General features: G+C 47.4%; 2 protein-coding genes across 2 annotated transcripts in view; both read right to left on the reverse strand.

Annotated features, from left to right (window-relative positions):
* Positions 1-459: 459 nt before the first annotated feature.
* On the reverse strand, positions 460-9,970 carry LOC116945304 (uncharacterized). Its single transcript, XM_076068995.1, has 2 exons — positions 7,281-9,970; positions 460-5,049 (listed from the first exon to the last, which is right to left on the reverse strand). Exons 1-2 carry the CDS (start codon positions 7,759-7,761, stop codon positions 3,803-3,805), a joined length of 1,728 nt encoding a protein of 575 aa, XP_075925110.1. The 5' UTR covers positions 7,762-9,970; the 3' UTR covers positions 460-3,802.
* Positions 9,971-10,109: 139 nt separating this feature from the next.
* The window catches only part of LOC116945305 (uncharacterized), a 32,204-nt gene continuing 23,049 nt past the window's right edge, over positions 10,110-19,264 (reverse strand). Inside the window, exon 8 of the mRNA XM_076068889.1 lies at positions 10,110-14,219. Coding sequence (XP_075925004.1) covers positions 13,792-14,219 — 428 coding nt within the window. The 3' untranslated portion in view covers positions 10,110-13,791. The remainder of the gene's footprint in view (positions 14,220-19,264) is intronic.

A 19,264-nucleotide genomic window follows, 5' to 3' on the forward strand; every position in this document is an offset into this window, starting at 1 on the left:
AAGGCCGCTTGTGTTGTGGCCGAAACGTCGTGAGAATATTATTGTGTTATTTTATTTTATCAATTTATTATTTTATTCTCATTCTACGTGACTTTACCGAAATAACCAAAGAAGAGAACTAATTGCATGTCTGGGATGGATGGAGTTGATGGTACGGTAGTTAGTGCACTGCATTATAACTCCTATGACCTGAGTTTGATTTGTGGTGATATCTTAAAAGTGTTCTTCTGACACGCCGCCCTCTGCACTAACCTGGACTGACCAACGTCGTGAATTAAGGACATGCCACAGTGGCAAAACAGCAGCACAACATAACATTGTACTGATTAGTGTGCCCTTTCACGATTCACAGTACGTCTGGCATTAGATGAATTTCAATTTGAGTTCCAAATATAAGTTTCACTGCTCAGCATAAATACTTAAAGAGTAATACATAAAAGAATGAGGCACTGGAGCAGGTCGAGTGGCTGACGTTTTATTAATGATATTTGCAAGGGACACAGATTTAAGTTATATATATATATGCAGATATAAAGCCATAATGTATGTGATGGACTCTCCTGCGCCTAGCATATATGATACTAAATCAGCAAAATATCTGAGATTTGAATGGGAAAGGCAGTTGCCATCAATTGCAAGAAGCAGTGTGTTACAAGGGCTTGTGGCGAGTGGAGGACCAGCAGTTCGTGACCTTCATTACGAACCTTCGACCCGAAGTTCGATTCCCACTCAATGACGGTTACGAATATCTGAAACCGGTGCTGGGCCTCCCCTAGATCGACGCAGCCTTAAACAAACACCTCGTGTGATGTGTATACATCGCGGCTGGGGAGACAAAGGTGGTCGGTTGTAGTTGTTGGCCACCCACTTCCTCGTGTGCTGTGCCCGGCATTTATAGGTGCTCACTAAGTAGCGCTTGCCTCAACAGTCTGTTCAAAGGCTTTACAGGGGATCTTTGTCTGTATAGGTTTGTATATATGGTCTCCATGTGTCATGAAAAGATGAGTGTATGGCCACACAAATATTGCGTGTATAAAAAAATATAGTAATTTCCACAAAAAGTCTCAATTCAGAAATGTACACATTTGATAACAAAACATGAATTTATACAGCAATACAGCACACCATTAATATTAATGTAGTTTTCATTTACATGGCAATTCAAATTTGATAGGATAATAATTAATAATGAATTAATGTATAGAGTTTAACTATATGTTTGACTACATGAAGCAGCCATGATAAATGTTACAAGAGCAGAACATCTATAAAGTAATGTAAAACGATATTTGTAGTCTTAAGATAATAATGGTATATATACAGTAATTGTATTATTTGTACATCCAAGTAGTATGGCACAACCCAACACTCTGTGTGCCTTGGTTCCCGGGTTTAATCGTGGTCATACTTTCCTCCGCCTGTATTTAAAGTTCAAAGTTTGGGGGTGGGAGGGTTGCATTTTATCATATGGTAGGTGAGTGTGTGATCACATGTGTATTACTTTATTGGCACTGGAGTGCATCTTATATTCCTGAAGACAAGATTGGGGTGTTGCGGTGGCGAGATGTTAACAACCTCGCCTGGTATGCAGGAGGTCGTGGGTTCAATCCCGACCCTGACGCCTGCTGTATATTTGGAGTTTGCGTGTCTCCCTCCCCGTGGTCACGTGGTTTTTTCTCAGGGGCCTCTCGTTTTCCCCTCCACATTGAGAAACACGCGTTTACAGTATGTGTCTGCTTCTATACATTTCCACGTGATAAGCCATTTAATTGGGCTATCATTTGTGGCCAGGTCGCTTCTGAAAAAGAGCTACATAGCTCAGTGGGCCCTGTACCTGGTAATATAAAAACATAATTTTTTACTTAAGGACCCTGTACTTGCTCTCTGCAATGTTGATGCTTTTTGTCTTTGGAATTGTATTGCTGCTGCTGCTATGCTCACACACCGAGATTCTCCCGTGTAAAATAGCCGGGCAACTGGCGAAACGGGATGATCCTCGTCACAATTCAACATAAACTCAAATTTTTCGAAGCGGTGCCAGTGTTTTTTTTCTCTTTTAGACTTAACAATCACAAATCCAACAGCAAATGAGACAAGGAAAACCCGTTACAGTAAATTGAACACGTTGGCTTTCAAGACAATTATGATTCGTAATATATATTTTTTTGGGTCAGAACGCCTAAGTAAAATGTGTGTAGTACACCGTCCTCCACCTGACACAGCCGATTGATAAAATTGTCACGTGAACAAACGCGTCCCAATTTCTCACTGCTTCAGCACCACCGGTGTGTTGGGAGAGCGCTCCACACACATTTTTAACAAATTGGGTTCGTACGATGTCTCTCCGGGTAGTTACAACCAGCAGCATCGTCAGGCAATTTGAAATTGTTAAATGTTGCGGATTTCTCTCCAACACAGCGGTGTGCTGCAGGAGGAATAATTTGCCACGTCTATTCAAGTTAAAACGATGATAATTTTTGCTGGAGGAGGGACCGTAACACACGCTTTACTTTCGCAATCTGACCCTAAAAAAAGTAAATTATGAACACGTTACGGTGTCCAGACAAACGACTAAAGTGCGACTGCTTACACGTTTGTGCCAGTTCACAGTTTACATATCCACTTCCAGATCTAAAATATTTAATTTCACGTTTAAAAAAAAAACCCTGTAAACTTTATTGATACTTTCTCAATTGACATTTGTTCGTTATTCAACCCCGCACCTCCGATTAGCGCGGTTGGGGCTACGTACGGTGCGAAAGAAGTTCAACGTGCATACCTTACAACCCCAATTGATCCATCGCTGTCACTCGAAGCGCTGGTGTGCCACAATTCTCACAGTGCTCAATTATACAGCAAAGAGAATCAATGCCTGAACAGAATTGCGACCGCGATCTGTGCGGTCCAGTACACCGTTAATAGGGTTTCAATGCAATATCGGTAGAAGATCTCTGTCAAAATCAATTGCTAAGCCCCAGGCTGTCCGGGTCAAATCCGGACAGGTGGCAACCTCAGGGGGTTGTCGTGGGGGGGGGGCGGCGGGGGGGTGAGATCATTCACCCCTCCCCCACCCTCGCCCCCTCCGCCACCATCTGTGATGTCATGAATGATCACGATTTGGGGTCACGATTCCATTCACGAACCAATACAGTCGATTATGGTGCCCCCTACACCTCTATTATCCCATCTGTCTCTCTGGCCACCCTATCTATGTGCTATGAATAAGGGTCATTACCCGAAACGTCACCTGTTATATATTTATTATAAGGCCACATTGTTGTTGACGGATGTCTTGGGGTTCATATGGATCTCACTGTCGTCAAAGAATGGCCCTTGATGAAGACATCACACAAGTCGGTGTCTTATACCACACCTGTTGTATGCTCCTGCAGAGAGTGTTCATCGCACGTCAAACTACACGCGCTTTCATTTTTCAGAACTGGAATAAGAAATGAAGTAAAAAAAAGTAACGTTTTATACGATTAGATTTTGTGTGTGTGTGCAGTCGTTGGTAACCAGGCTGCGACTATATATCAACGAACTACACTTAAGAAGGGCTGCTCAGAATCAGGCTCATTATTCTCAGCAGTGCTGGCTCAGTGCTCAGCTCTTGAGCTACCCAGACACTTCCAGAAACGCATCTTGTAACACGAATCGGCCAAAAAAAATCCCAGTTTTCAACTGCCCCATTGGCGCTAATGTTCAGCAAAGAAATTGTGTAGGGTCACCAAAAATGACTGGCAGAAGGGCCCGACAGCACGTGTCTCGGGCCCTAGATCTCGCGCGACTGCGGAGCACGGAGTCAGATCATCCAGCGAGGGTTTTGGACGGGAGAGATACGAGCAGGAACGTGGCCCTGACGGTGGGCGACACCCGCCGGTTTGACCGGCACGGTTGGCCCACTGTGGGGCTGGAGGGACATTACAGGTGGAGGAGGAGGCGGCGGTGGCGGCGGTGGTGGCGGCGGCCGCGGCGGTGGCGGCGGTGGCGGCGGCGGCGGCAGCTGCGGCGGCCGTCTGTTCTCCTCCGACATCAACATCGGCGTCGTCGGCCTTCGAACGCCGGCGGGCGGCGTGGACGGGACCAGAAGCTCCTCCCGGCTCTCCAGCAGCGTCTCCAGTGGCAGGAACGCCGGGCCCCGGCCCTCGTACGGCGTCGGCAGGCGGGCCAGCGGCCGCCGGAAATCGGCCGAGAAGAGCTGCAGCTCGTGGGCCACGGTGGGTGCGAGCGGGGGCATGAACGTCGCTTCCCTCTGCAGGCGTGGCATCGTCAGAGGGGGCAGCGGGTCGTGGCCGTCCACGGCCGGGCTCGCGAGCTTTGACCACCGCTCGCTTGCCTTTTTCTTCTTGCGTGTCCGCTTCGGCTTCCGCGGGTCGCTTGATGGCGTGCCCTCCTCGTCCGCGGGGTTCTCTGGGTTCTGGGAGTCTGTCGTCGGGGCTTCCTGTGTGCCTGTTGAATCCTGCGTGTCCAAGGCCAGTGGCTCGGTTGGTGCGCTCTGTATCTGCTTCACCGGCTCAGTGTCCAGCTTGTCTGCTGGCGGCTCTGTCACTGTGTCCGTAACTGGTTTATTCTTCTTAAGTGCCCTTCGCTTTTTTTTCACCGAATCCGTGGCTGGTTTGCTCAGTGTTGTGGTCGTTGGGTTTATTTCTGAGTCTATGGATGATTTATCCATCGCTGGGGTTGTATTTTTAAACGACTCAATAATGGTAGGCTTATCCTGCGTTGCAACTGTTGGAATTTTTACCGAGTTCACGGCTGTCTTGTCCATAATCGCGGTGTTTGCCTTCATGGGTGGTTTATCCATGGGTTGTTTAAGACTGCTCATGGTCAGTTTATCCATTGTGGGCGCTGTGGGTTGGTTTATATTGTTTATGTCTGGTTTGTGCATTGTGGATGTTGTGGGTTGGTTTACATTGTCCATGGCTGGCTTATCCATTGATGTGGAAGTTGGCTTCGTTATGGCATCCACAGCTGGCTTGTTCTGTGTGTTCATGGGCTTTTCTTGTGCTAGCGGCTGGACAATCAACCGTATTGGATGCACAGTTGTGCCTGTGGATCAAAAGCATGTATTGATCATTAGACGCCACTCAAAGGAGCATTCGGTTAACGTTTTTTTTTTACAACATTAAATGCTATCCCTTGATGTGGATCGATTTTCTCCAGATTCAGTGCGACAGTTTCCTCCCAAATGTAATACACTCGTTAAAGTTGGACTGGCCAAACATTCTTAGACAGAACCACCAGTTTCAAAAAGTAATTCGACTCAATTCTTTTTTTGTTTTTTTTCTGGATGAACACGGCACTATAACACACGTTCTCTGAGTGGCGCTGCAGTTAGAGTGCTTTTGACCCGCAATCAGAAGAGTTGAAATTCCAGTTAGGGGTCAACTCAGCCCATCCTCCCTCTATGTTCATTCAAATATGTACAAGTTTCTGAAAGGTCAACCGTGGTCATCGTATTATTGGAATTCCCATGGACACAAAAATGTGGAATTTGCATCCTCAATACTGGTTTGAGCAGGGGCAATGCTCTGAATTACTTGCAACCTAACGCATTCGTCAATAACGCTGAGGCCTTAAAGGAATATATAACCGGCAATATTTCGGGCAATGTCCCCCCTTCTCTATAGCAATAAAAAAAGAAGCCAACATCTTTCTTTTTTCTTTTAAGAAGGGCCACGACCCACAACGTCACAGATTTTGATATTAAGGATACAGCGCTATTGAGGAATGAGTTAAGTTATTTTTGTCATTTTAACACGTAGCAGGCTTTTGCGACCAATATTATTCATAATAAAGGTTTTAGTGGGTTAGATCGCGTTATTTATAAATGTGTCGTAACCCTCCACCACCCGACACGGCCAATCAGCAAAAAAGTGTCACGTTGAGAAAAGACAATTAGTTCACTACTTTAGCCCACCGGTGTGTTGAGGAGTGAATCAACATCAGCATCATCGGGCAATTCGCCAGAGTGGTAAAGCCCTCACTTGCTCCCGGTCTTAAATAGAGCAGGAGGGTGACGTCATCATTTAACTCATTTCAATGGTTATGATTAGTAATGAGTTGTAGATTAGTAATTAGTTGTAATGTGTGTTATTGTGATGATATGCTACATTAGTAATCCGTTAATTAGTATGTGTTTCCCCTATAAGGAATTGTAATATGTATTATTTAATAATACGCTTCCAAGCAGCACTAAGCCTATAGTTATTATGAATTATTTTTGTCATTGTTGCTTGTGCACCACAGCCAACGCAGTATCACGAAATACATTGTTTGATTCTGAAATTACTTGCATTTAAAAGCGAAATAATCATAATTTACTACGTGTGAAACACACTTTGATTATAATGTGATCGGGACAGATATGCGAAGGAAGCATGTTACCTGTTAATTTATTTAGTATAATAAAATGTGCGTGTTAATTCGAGGCCAAGATGCACAACAATAATAATGGTACCCATTACGTGTACAGGAAAGCCTCGCTTTCATTATTCGTGACAATTGTTTACCCAGAAAAGCCTCACTGAGTCCCGAGATGATTTTTCAGGGGGCCCTTGCCGTGGTGTGACAGTAGTGCGTGATGCTGTTGCTGCTGCTGTGTGCGATTGCAATCAAGCGACTTGCAGGTTATTTTTTCAGCATGGGGATGTTTGGCCAAAGCTAATGACGTGGTTTTTTTTGTGTTTACTGAGTGTCAACACTGTTCTTTTCTTCTTCTTTCCAGGAGGGTTCTTGAGTGGGATGTTTGGCAGATGCAATTATTTGTGTTTGACGTTTAGGAGGAAATCTGAAGAAAAATCCATGCATATGAGAGATGATTATTAATTGTATTATTTATTAAACTCTCTTAAAATGTTATCATCATCATCATGAACTTCGCAATAAAGTGTTTGCTTTTTGAGACAAAACGTCTGCTTTGCAATAGAGACCTGAGTAGCAACAATTCTGCTTGGAGTATTTGACTGTTACACATTTCATTGAGTTATCATTTGTGGCCAGGTCACTTCAGAAAAAGTGCTATATAGCTCAGTGGGCCTTATCCGGTAAAATACCCAAAAATATATATTAAATTTTAGCGCCACGTCGTATACCAATGTCCTTTGTCGCCGCAACGTGCCGCTGAAGTTCCCCGCGTGCATTAAAAAAAAAATTCCTGGCACGGTGTATCCATGCCGCAACCTGCCCTTCCCAGAGGTCAGGGTGGGGGGTCACGAACCCACGGGCTGAGTTCCGCTGCACTGTTGGGACGGTCTCAGTGCGCACGTACAGCCGCGTACCGTTTCGGCGCAGCACCCTTTGCCAGGAGCGGCGGAACGCGGCCGTGAGCCTCCCGTGCGGCTCCGGGTGACCGAGGTGGCCCGGGTAGCCTGGGTGACCGGAGCCCGGCGGTAGCGGCCGGGCGGTCGGATCCGCCGGCGGGACGCCGGCGCCGGCCGGTGGGGTCCGTCCGCCGAGCCGGAACGCCAGGATGACGCCCAGGAGGGCGGCGACGGCCAGCGATCCGAGCACGACGGCCGCCAGCGGTCCCTGGGCCAGCGAGCCGCCCCCGGCGCCGACCTCTGCGCCGGAGTTGGGGACGACGCTGCCCAGCTGGTCATAGACATCGTCTGCGCGAGCACAGGCGGGCCCACGGTCGAACGACGGCTTTACCCGCGCGACATCGGGCCGCGCTGGCTCGATTCCCTCCGCGTATCGGAAGAGTCGCGCAACCAGAGTCGGAATGTGCCGGCACGCGACCAAATGCGTAAACGGGCACATTTCGGAACGGTTTCTACTCCCGCGCTATGATGTTTTCGCAGAGGGCAAATGGCAGCGAACATGGGTTGCAGAATGGCCGCGGCAATCTCCGTCCTGCAAATATCACACTTGTCAAATAAATATACTATTGCGCCACAAATTGTTGTTATGTCCCTATGGACTTGCCTAAAATATGCTATGCAGGTCCCTCTTTAGAAATGCTTAACGCCTCAGTGAAGCTTTCCTTAGTAAATGATCAAAAATACAAAAAATCTGAAAGGACTATATAAACACGTGACAAAGCACATTTCAATCCAGCAATGACTCCTGATGCGCTGATCTCGCGGTGACCTGAGACGCGGTCACATTGAAATGCACTCTTTCATTCCTGATGGTAACACATCGCATCGCAAGTACTCCTCCTGATCGCTGATCGTGAGCTGCGCCAGAGGTGGCCGATTGTGAGGCGACCGAATTTCTGGGAGGCTCAACCAGGACACATGGTTTGAGCTGGCAGCCCATCCGTTCTGCGGCCTCACCGACTTTTTACAAAGCCACGGCCGCTCTATCACGAGCCCTGCTCCCACAGTGAGTGGCCTCGTCCTTCTCGCCGTTTATGACATCGTCCCCACGCTACTGCTCATTAGGCCCCTGAGCAAACCTTTGGCAAAACCCCGCCAACTGCTCAGGTAGCAGCGCCCGCCGCCTCTTGTGCCTGTCACGAATCGCGCGGCATGAAGCCAATATTTTCTAAACCGGTGACAAAAATAAAAAGCCACGATGTGACACCGGGACAGCCTTTCTGGAACCGGGGAGTGTTCCGGTCAAACCAGGACGTTTGCTACATCTCCACGTCCGCGTGTAGCTGTCCCGTGTCGCGCGAGGGCAAGTACCTGTGAACACGTACTCGTTGGCGTCTGCGATGCCGCCACCTTCGGGAGCGAGGTCCGCATCGGACCGGGTCTCCTCGAGAAGACCGTCAGGATCCCCTGAGCCGCATGGTGCAACGTTACAGCACATGCGGGCCAATGGGGGCTTGTCATGACTGTGGCTGGGTTTATCGTCCTCGTTGCCGCTGTTTTGTTGTTTGTTGTGGTTGCTGCTGTTGTTGTTGTTGTTGTTCGACCGAGCCAACATCACCATGCGTCAACTGCGCTTACCATATTCTCCGGATTAGAAGATGCTCCGGAAAGTAAGACGACCGCCAATCTTGTCAATAACGTTATTAAAATTTGGCCACGCGTGCACGCGCACAGACGCACCTATCGGATTATAAGACTAAAACCCCGAATTTTTGCTTTAAAATACGGAGGAAAACGAGCGTTTCTTATAAAGCGGAGAATGCGGTCATACTGATGGGATTAAATCCGGGGTGGGCGCAGTTTCCCGTTTAATTTAAGGGCTTCTCTGAGCTTCCTGCACCGTACGCTGCTGTTCCGTATTGCACTGACTGCGGAGCTATGAGGTGGCCTGTAGAAGGCAGTAGAGCAAAGTCAGTTGCTGAGCTACGGATATGTGAGTTGCTACCATATGGGCTTTCTCCAGGTGCTCTTGGTTTCCTCCCACATGCCTGCCCTGTATGGAAATTTCCCAAATGTCTCAAGCAAGATTTCTTTCGAGTGAAAATGGTTCTTAAACATTGTCTTTGAAGCTTTCCGGCCCAAAGCTGTATTGCTGTAACGAACGCTCCTGTCGAATACGAGTACAGGGGGTCAATAAGCTGGCAGGCTGAAACTAAAATGCGGTTAATGAATGCAGAGCTTCAGAAAATAGCACGTTTACTTATTTTATTTTATCACCTATAATGTTCCACTCGAGTACTCATGAGTTTGTATATTATCAGTACGGTATTCCCTTGTTATTCGCGAACTTGCTATCCGCGATTTTGGCTAAAGTATGTATGTTGAACTTCTTTCACACCATACGTAGCCAACCGTGCTAATCGGAGGTGCGGGGGAGGACAACGAACTAAACACAACAAGCTATACGCAAATTGCATCTGGAACTCTATACGACTGCATCGAGAAAGAGAGAAATAAAGTGACGAGGGATAAAGTGACGAGAGATAAAGTGACGAGAGATAAAGTGACGAGCGATAAAGTGACGAGAGATAAAGTGACGAGAGATAAAGTGACGAGAGATAAAGTGACGAGAGATAAAGTGACGAGAGATACATTGACTAGAGATAAAGAGACGAGAGATAAAGTGACGAGAGATAAAGTGACGAGAGATAAATTGACTAGAGATAAAGAGACGAGAGATAAAATGATGGAGATAAAGTGATCAGATAACGTACAGTGAGGGAAAAAAGTATTTGATCCCCTGCTGATGTTGTACGTTTGCCCACTGACAAAGAAATGATCAATCTATAATTTTAATGGTAGGTTTATTTGAACAGTGAGAGACAGAACAACAAAAAAATCCAGAAAAACGCATGTCAAAAATGTTATAAATTGATTTGCATTTTAATGAGGGAAATAAGTATTTGACCCCTCTGCAAAACATGACTTAGTACTTGGTGGCAAAACCCTTGTTGGCAATCACAGAGGTCAGACGTTTCTAGTAGTTGGCCACCAGGGTGCACACATCTCAGGAGGGATTTTGTCCCACTCCTCTTTGCAGATCTTCTCCAAGTCCTTAAGGTTTCGAGGCTGACGTTTGGCAACTTGAACCTTCAGCTCCCTCCACAGATTTTCTATGGGATTAAGGTCTGCTCCATGACCTCAATGTTCTTCTTCTTGAGCCACTCCTTTGATGCCTTGACCGTGTGTTTTGGGTCATTGTCATGCTGGAATACCCATCCACGACCCATTTTCAATGCCCTGGCTGGGGGAAGGAGGTTCTCACCCAAGATTTGACGATACATGGCCCCGTCCATCGTCCCTTTGATGCAGTGAAGTTGTCCTGTCCCCTTAGCAGAAAAACACTCCCAAAGCATGTTTCCACCTCCATGTTTGATGGTGGGGATGGTGTTCTTGGGGTCATAGGCAGCATTCCTCCTCCTCCAAACACGGCGAGTTGAGTTGATGCCAAACAGCTCCATTTTGGTCTCATCTGACCACAACACTTTCACCCAGTTGTCCTCTGAATCATTCAGATGTTCATTGGCAAACTTCAGATGGGCATGTATATGTGCTTTCTTGAGTAGGGGGACCTTGCGGGCGCTGCAGGATTTCAGTGCTTCACGGCATAGTGTGTTACCAATTATTTTCTTGGTGACTATGGTCTCAGCTGCCTTGAGATCATTGACAAGATCCTCCCGTGTAGTTCTGGGCTGATTCCTCACCGTTCTCATGATCATTGCAACTCCACGAGGTGAGATCTTGCATGGAGCCCCAGGCTGAGGGAGATTGACAGTTCTTTTGTTTTTCTTCCATTTGCGAATAATCGCACCAACTGTTGTCACCTTCTCACCAAGCTGCTTGGCAATGGTCTTGTAGCCCATTCCAGCCTTGTGTAGGTCTACAATCTTGTCTCTGACATCCTTGGATAGCTCTTTGGTCTTGGCCATGGTGGAGAGTTTGGAATCTGATTGATTGATTGCTTCTGTGGACAGGTGTCTTTTATACAGGTAACAAGCTGAGATTAGGAGCACTCCCTTTAAGAGTGTGCTCCTAATCTCAGCTCGATACCTGTATAAAAGACACCTGGGAGCCAGAAATCTTTCTGATTGAGAGGGTGTCAAATACTTATTTCCCTCATTAAAATGCAAATAAATTTATGACATTTTTGACATGTGTTTTTCTGGATTTTGTTGTTGTTATTCTGTCTCTCACTGTTCAAATAAACCTACCATTAAAATTATAGACTGATCATTTCTTTGTCAGTGGGCAAACGTACAAAATCAGCAGGGGATCAAATACTTTTTTCCATCACTGTAATGATGCTACCGCACAACATCATAATTTCGTGGTAAATTAATTAATAAACTATCATTTAATAACTTTACATGTATTCTTATCTTTATGTTTATTATAACCAATTTGAGTATGTGTTATGATAATTTTCCCGTATTATTTATTGAAGGTCATTTATTAAAAAGCTACGTTTTCGTAGGCCAATATCATTATCCCCGACATGTGCTATTCACGGGCATCCCTAGCGAAGAGAGAGGCAACACCACGCGCATGGCCTACAAACCAATCAACCCCCAATGCACCCGACCTCGACAGATCCCTACAGCTCAGCAGGGCTGTACCCGGTGAGCACTCACTCACTCACCCACGAATGGGAGATCACAGACAACAGTTGCTGCGAGGTGGCCAGCGGATGACAGCGCAGCAACAGATTGTTGAATCTATCTGTGTGGAGCTTTTGAGTGTTAACCCCCCATATTTGTGTGCATCTTCTCTAGTTTTGCACCCCCCCCACCCCACCACCGTGCCAAACACTCAAAGAGTGGATTTGGTTAAACATTGGCAGGACCCTCGCTCCTAAAAACAAGACTTTTAAGTCTCTGCAAGGCTTTGCTGTGTAACAAAAAGAACGTTATTATCGATGGTCATTATTACTACTATCAATACGACAGCAATTTCAAGTGCTTACGTGGCACGGCTCCGTCGAGCCGTTGATAGATCATTTTTAAGGAGTGCCTGGGCACTATTTCTGAGCACATGACTTGCTTCGCGATAACTGTCCATTCACTGCAGTGTCGATGCACGCAGGTTATACCAACCGGAAACTTTACTCGTTAAGACTGTAAAGTAATATTGCATTTTGTGTGCATGAAGCAGCGGACATTATGATTTTAAAACTAGAAGACTGGGACAATACGACACTCATCCACCGTCGTCACATCCTCCCTAATTAGCATGCGATTCGTGAGGTCTGTCAACTGTGCAGGGTGATGTTGGCCTCGGTAGACTTTCAGAGCTCGTATATTTCAGACAGTTAAATTTTGACTTGAAACTTTCGCGACTGCAGGAATTTGTTTTCTTTAGTTCTTTCGGTAAATTCATGTAGAAAATTACATAAGCCCCGCCCACTTCGTTCTAACCACCGAAGCGCTTGTGCCACGCCAATTTTTGAAACCTTTAAAAACGGTTGCCTTCCTTGACTTCCCCCTCTTTCCTCCTGAAGACGATCGCTTGTGTTGTGATCGAAACGTCGTGTGTTTTTTATTCACTTTATTGTAATAATAATATTTTCTATCTACGTGACTTTACCGAAAGAACCAAATAATATTTCGGATAGTTGTTCACTTCAGAGATGCCCTCTCCTCTATTTGTTGCTGTTGCTGGACAACTGAGCTGCGTTTACACGAGAACGCTGAGCAAAAAAGTGAGGTGTTCTGTTTAGCATAACCGAAATGAGAGCTGTGTCCACTTTCTCATACATAAAGGAAGTAAGCGCAACTTGTAGGTCGTCACAGGCTCAAGCTTGTTTCCCGAAGCAAAGCTTCGCTGATTTCTTGGCCAAGTGGCCACCCTCGCCTCGATCCCCATCGGGTTCCTTACGGTTAACGCGTGGGTATACAGACGTCAATTGTGAACGGCAACAGATTCTGCTTCGAACGTGCGTTCACAACGCCGTTCTCTGTTTACGCGAATCAGTTCCACCGCGGAGCTTCTGCGCCACTGCCTCAGTGGCCCCAACAAACTTGGCGTGTGCAGTCCGACACGAGTTTGACATCGGCGTTTCGAGCTCTGATCTTTTTTTTCTCCTGCTCCGATCGAACCACCCCTTTGTTCGGAGGAAGATTCCCGGTGTAAACGCAGCTCTAGCGTTGGAGCAGTATTAGACTTTGTTCACGCAACTAGCAGTGAATATATCCATCAACAACACAGCGGAGTTTTTCCTTCGTTGTTGGGCACCCCGGTGGCGAGATGTTATCTGCCTCGCCTGGTATACAGGAGGTCGTGGGTTTGATCCCAACCCTGACACCTGTATGTTTCTCTCCCCTTCGTCGTGTAGATTTTTTTTGGGGGGGGAGACGGATTGCACATCCCTGACACCAACATTCACTAAACTAAACATTTGACCAAATGTTTCACTGGTCTGGTTGACTGCACTATGCGAACGACGCCACGGAATCCACAGATTAATATTTCATTAAAACTCCGCAGGCTGTCGTTGACCGGACAGAGGCAGCGGCCAAAAAATAAAATAAAAAACAGAACGACCAAACCAAACCCAGATGACTCGGACTTTTGCGGATATAATTCCACTCCACAGGTCCACTCCGCACGGCAACGATCGCCACGTTGCACGCATGTACGTTGCACTTCTTTCGCACCGTACGAGCAGTGGCCAGAGACGACAGCGCCGCACGCGCTCCCTCGCTCGCTCACCTCTGCGTGGCGGGGGCGTGGGTGGCGGCGGCGTCGGCGGTGGGGGCGGCGCGGTTGGGGGGGCGACGGGACTGTCGCACAGCCGGCCCGTGAAGCCGGGCAGGCAGACGCACCGGAAGGTTTCGCCTTGTTGGCCCTCGCAGCGGCCGTTCGCGCACGGATTGGGCTGGCAAGGGTCCCGCGGCGCCGCTGTGGACGCGGCGGCAGCGGCAGCAGAAGCAGCGGTAGCAGCAGAGGCAGTGGTAGCAGCAGCAGAAGCAGCGGTAGCAGCGGCAGAGGCAGCGGTAGCAGCAGCAGAAGCAGCGGTAGCAGCAGCAGCGGCAGCGGTAGCAGCAGCAGAAGCAGCGGTAGCAGCGGCAGCGGTGGCAGAAGTAGTAAAAACAACAGCAGTGCCAGTGGCAGCAGCAGCAGAAGCAGTGGCAGCAGTAGCGGCAGGAGTAGAAGCGGCAGCAGTGGCAGCACCAGCAATAGCAGAAGCAGCGGCAGCAGTAGCAGCAGCAGCAGTCGCAGCAACAGAAGCAGTGTCAACAGTGAGCACAAGCACGGTCAGTGCAGGGGCCGTAATCTCCGAGGCTTCGGACAACATTCGGCCACACTGGAGGCCCACTTTCACCTATGACCCAATCAGCCGGAGTGCGTCCAATCTCATTAGAATGTGGAAGCTGAGCAGGATCCAGCCTGGTTAAGGACTTGCTCGGGAGACTGCCTGGGAATACCAGGTATCGCTCGCTTGGGCCGTGAAATGGCCAGGAGATTGCGGTACAGCAATGGATTCTTGAAAAACTATCCACGTAGAGCCTTAATTATTAATTAATTATTACTCCCGCTCGTGTGCGTGGTGCGTTTTCTTCCACATGAAGCCAAATGACCATCAATGCGATTGTCCAAACGCATCTCAACTCAGCGGAACCTTCACGTTAAAGAGTTTTAAGACTCAATGAGGCTCTCCTGGGTAAATGAGAGCACCATCAATATTACTTCACATCACCAATCTAGTCTCGTACATCTGATTCCAATCTGCTAAATGAAGTTAAAATTGTTTTCCTACTTAAATGAGAAATTGAGTGGTGGCCATTCCGCATTCCCATGTAGTAAGGGACTGAGCAATAGAATGAATGACCGTGTTTCGTTGGGGCAATACAAGTTTTACAATTTGACCTCATCTTCGGGGTAAATTATACGGTAACATTACAAACAATCCAAACCCAATTTGCCACATATACAAGGAAATTTCAATTAATTTTTTATATGAACAGCATATAAATGCAACCTGCATCTCAAGATGCTGTGCAGAGTAGCAGGAAAGAACACATTGGGGGAAGAAATAGCCATATGATAGACACATAATGTGTGTGTGTAATGCCATGACTAAAAAGCAAACCTGAGTTTGAGTCCCAGTCATAGCTGTTGTCCTTCCCCTGCACCTCCAATTAGCACGGTTGGATACGTACGGTGCGAAAGAGGTTCAGCATACATACTGTCTTATCTTAAAATAATTTATATAGCGCGTTATGCAAGGCGCTCTACACAGAATCAACAATCGTACATACAAAGTTAACGGTGGAGGTGGGGTGAATGAAATAGATGAGAGGAAGCAATGGGGGGGCAAATCCGTGATGATGCGTGAAATCGGTGAAAGAGAAATTGATGATGGGAAATGATGATGATGATGAATGGATCGTATGAATGGGGAAAAAGTGAAAGCCACGTGAGAATATGCAGAGGGAAAAGACATACGTTGCCTTGTGATATCTGGATTGGTCCTAGCCCTCCCCCACCTTCCCCCGACCCCCCCCCCCTTTTAGCCCGCCCCCCTTTCACCAACTCGCACTTTAGCAGCAGGTTCGCTCGATCAAAAATTGGACTCTTGAATTCTCAGCAAAACATTGTTTTGGGCCAGGAACTAACTGAACACCACTCCGCGATGGTTTTCGCGATTGTGCTCCGCAGCTCCCCGACCGCGTTTATGGGTCGTAGCACGTGTTGTTCGACACGGTGTCCGATGCCTTAGCTGCCACGTGCTGGGCGGAAGCTCCTTTGAGAAACGGATAGAATTTCCGTCGCTGCAGAAGCTCCCAGGCACGTGGAGCGAAACGTTGGACATCGTGTCGAAATAGGCACAGTGCGACCCATAAACAGAATGTTTACAGAATCTTTTAATTAGAATGGAGGAATCCGATGAGCTATGAAGCTCTTTTGCACTGATGTCCAGTTGGGGTGGGTCAGCGAGTTACATTGGGGAGCTAACACTAGTTCGTATTTGCCACGTATATATAGAATGGTATAGGGCATGTTGAGTTGGCTTACAAATAAAATAAATCTAAACCATGTATGAATGTCAATTCCTTTTCTTGCTCTGACAGTACGCTCACGATGTGTAAGTAATTATATATATAACTAGATAATTGCAGGTGTATTGATAATACGCTTATGGATTTGTGCCAGAAAAATGGCATGCTTTGATTTTGTGCATATGCATGTCTGTAAGTATGATGAATGGGCTGGGTGAGTAGCACACGTGCCCAGCCACCGCATTCCCAAGCATCTTCCATTTGGCCAGATAGAGGGGGCTAAACGGGCACGGCACGAGCTAGAGAAGAGATGGGCTGATGCGGTACAGAATAATATGGAGCTGATTGGACGTGCAGATGACTAGTAGTGTCAAGATCACGAAGGACACAACCAGGGCAATTGAAGGCAACCACCCTCCAGCAACAATAAAGGGTTGAGGAACGATGCTCACAACAAGAAGCATAACAGCGGGCAGCTAAAGCACATTAAGATGGCACAGTGGGAAGCAGAGGTAGTTTATCTGCTATATATCTCAGTCACTTAGCCAATAGAACGGAGGTCTGTCTCGTGACTTGGAATAAGCATGAATTCAACATTTTACATGGCCTCAAAAGTGCACAAGCCCTGTGGTAACTTCACTGCCACTTAGTAGTGAATTGTGGTTGTTATTGTTGGGCATTCAGAATATACAGTATTTTTCGAATTCCACCTCGAATTTTCAAGTGCAGACAATTGAAATGCAATATAGTATGTTTGTCCTCTTCAGAAAGGGAAGGATATGCTTTGTGTGCACAATCATAACTCTCCATTTCCTGCCAAGGGTACACATGCTATTACCATGACAATGTTTGTGTAATTGATGGAAAACAACCTCCTTTGAGAAAATGAAGTCCAAGGAAAGAGTTATCGGAAAAAAAAACCAACTCAAAATAATAATCCTATTTCAGCACAATAGGCTATTAGCAAAACGTGGAATTGGATAATCTTTACAATAAGAGCTGCCATTCACCACTAAGTGGCGGTGACATCACCACAGTGCTTATGCCAGTTCTCGATGTGCTTTGAGGCTGTCATGTGAAATGTGTGAGGCTTGTTGCAGGCAGGAAGTCACGGGACAGATCCAGGGTGTAATGGGTTTCATTGGCTGAGATGACTGGCAGATGCACCATCTGCGCTCCCCACTGTGCCAACTTGCTGCTTTTTAGCCGCCCGGCACTCTGCTCGCTGATGTGAGAGTCGATGCTCTACAGTGCAGTCCATTGCTACTGGAGGGCAACTGCCTCCTACAGTCCAGCATCCTTCAGGAGCCTCCTCTCCACACCAATATTATCAGAATCAGAAAATCTATTTTTACTGGAGGAATCCGATGAGCCGTACAGGTATTTTTCACAGATTTTCAGTCGCGTTTCACAGATTTCCGTGTACACGCATGCACCCAGCATACTGATACGACAGTACCAGTGAATATCGATAACATAAAAAAACAGTGCTGTATTGTATAAGTATATTTTCTAAATAAGCTGTACAGATTTTATACATTTGCAATTATATAAATTGGAGAAGTGGCAAAGTGGTTATCTTGCTGCACTGTGACTCCAGCAGTCTGAGTTCGATCCCTGGCCCATGGCTAATATTAGTAGTGGGTGATATCTGAACTGGTCCGAGGGCACCCCCTTCCAACTTGCTCAGCGCGGTGAAGTATGGCCAAAAGAATCCCCGTGGCCGATATGGTACGAGGCACCTTCAGCGAGCTAACAGAGCGCTAACCATGATTAATATTATTGACTGCTTATACAAATATGTTATATGTCAGTCGTGTGTACGTGCATATTTATAAATGTTAAGTTAAACGTTGTTACATTCACCGCGACCGCCCTCCTTGAGCAAAGCCTCATTCATTATCGAAGCTCGTTTGAAGAAAGCTCCGGTGCCTTTCAGCGCAGACGCGAAATAAGGCCATTCTTTTACAATGAAACCCAATAGAATAAAATATGGCTGCCTCGTTGAAATCAATTTGGATCAAACTGTCCATTGTCGCAGGTGACTAATGCACGCCCGCTTAATGAAACGAGCACAATGCGCGGTCCGGAAGCATCGCGCCCCTCGCACTCCGCCACGGTCGATGAGGCATCTGAATCCAGGCACACCTTTGCGAGATATGACAAACACAAGCCTGAACACGCAGGACCACCGCCCCCCCCCCCCCCCCTCCTTTGTTTGCTGGAAATCCAGTGAGTCGATCGATCGCTCGATCACACGTGGAATTTACGCAAGCCCGAGTGTGAGTGACCGCTGTGTGTGTGTGTGTACACGCGCGTGCGTGTCCTTCTTCGTGTGGGGAGCGGTGGTGTAGCGATTAGCACGCTGCACGACGGACCCAGCGACCCCAGTTCGATTCCCGCTCACGGCAAACACCAGTGACGATTATCTGAACCGGTCCTGGGCCCTCCCCTAGGTCGACTCAGCCTCAAATGAGTACCTGGTGCGATGTGTAAACATCGCCGCTAGGGAAACAAAGGCGGCCGGGCGTGGTGTTGGCCACCCACCCCCTCGTGTACCGTGCTGGCCTTCATAGGTGCTCGCTAACAGCACTTGCCCCAACAGTCTGTTCAGGCTATACGGGGGATCTTTATCTTTGTGTCCTTCTTTGTGTGGGGCGCGGTGGTGTAGCGATTAGCACGCTGCACGACGGATCCAGCGACCCCAGTTCGATTCCCGCTCACAACCGATACCTGTGACCATTATTTGAACTGGTCCTGGGCATCCCCTAGGTCGATTCAGCCTGCAATTAGTACCTGGTGCGGTGTGTAAACATCGCCGCCTGGGAGATGAAGGTGACCGGGCGTGGCGTGTGGCCAACCCACCCCTTCGTCTGCATGTGGCGGCCTTCATAGGTTGCTCGCTAACAGCCCTGAAAGTCTGTCAAGGTTATGAGGGGGGAT

Source organism: Petromyzon marinus, chromosome 23, assembly GCF_048934315.1.
Source record: "Petromyzon marinus isolate PM22_M1 ecotype Great Lakes invasive population chromosome 23, UKy_Petmar_22M1.pri1.0, whole genome shotgun sequence".
Lineage (NCBI taxonomy): Eukaryota > Metazoa > Chordata > Hyperoartia > Petromyzontiformes > Petromyzontidae > Petromyzon > Petromyzon marinus.

Coding starts and splice junctions, on each gene's coding strand:
- LOC116945304 (XM_076068995.1), bottom strand. CDS start 7,761: ATGTGCCCGTTTACGCATTTGGTCGCGTGCCGGCACATTCCGACTCTG. Junction 5,050..7,280: donor AAGGGTGCTGCGCCGAAACG/GTACGCGGCTGT, acceptor TTTGATCCACAG/GCACAACTGTGCATCCAATA.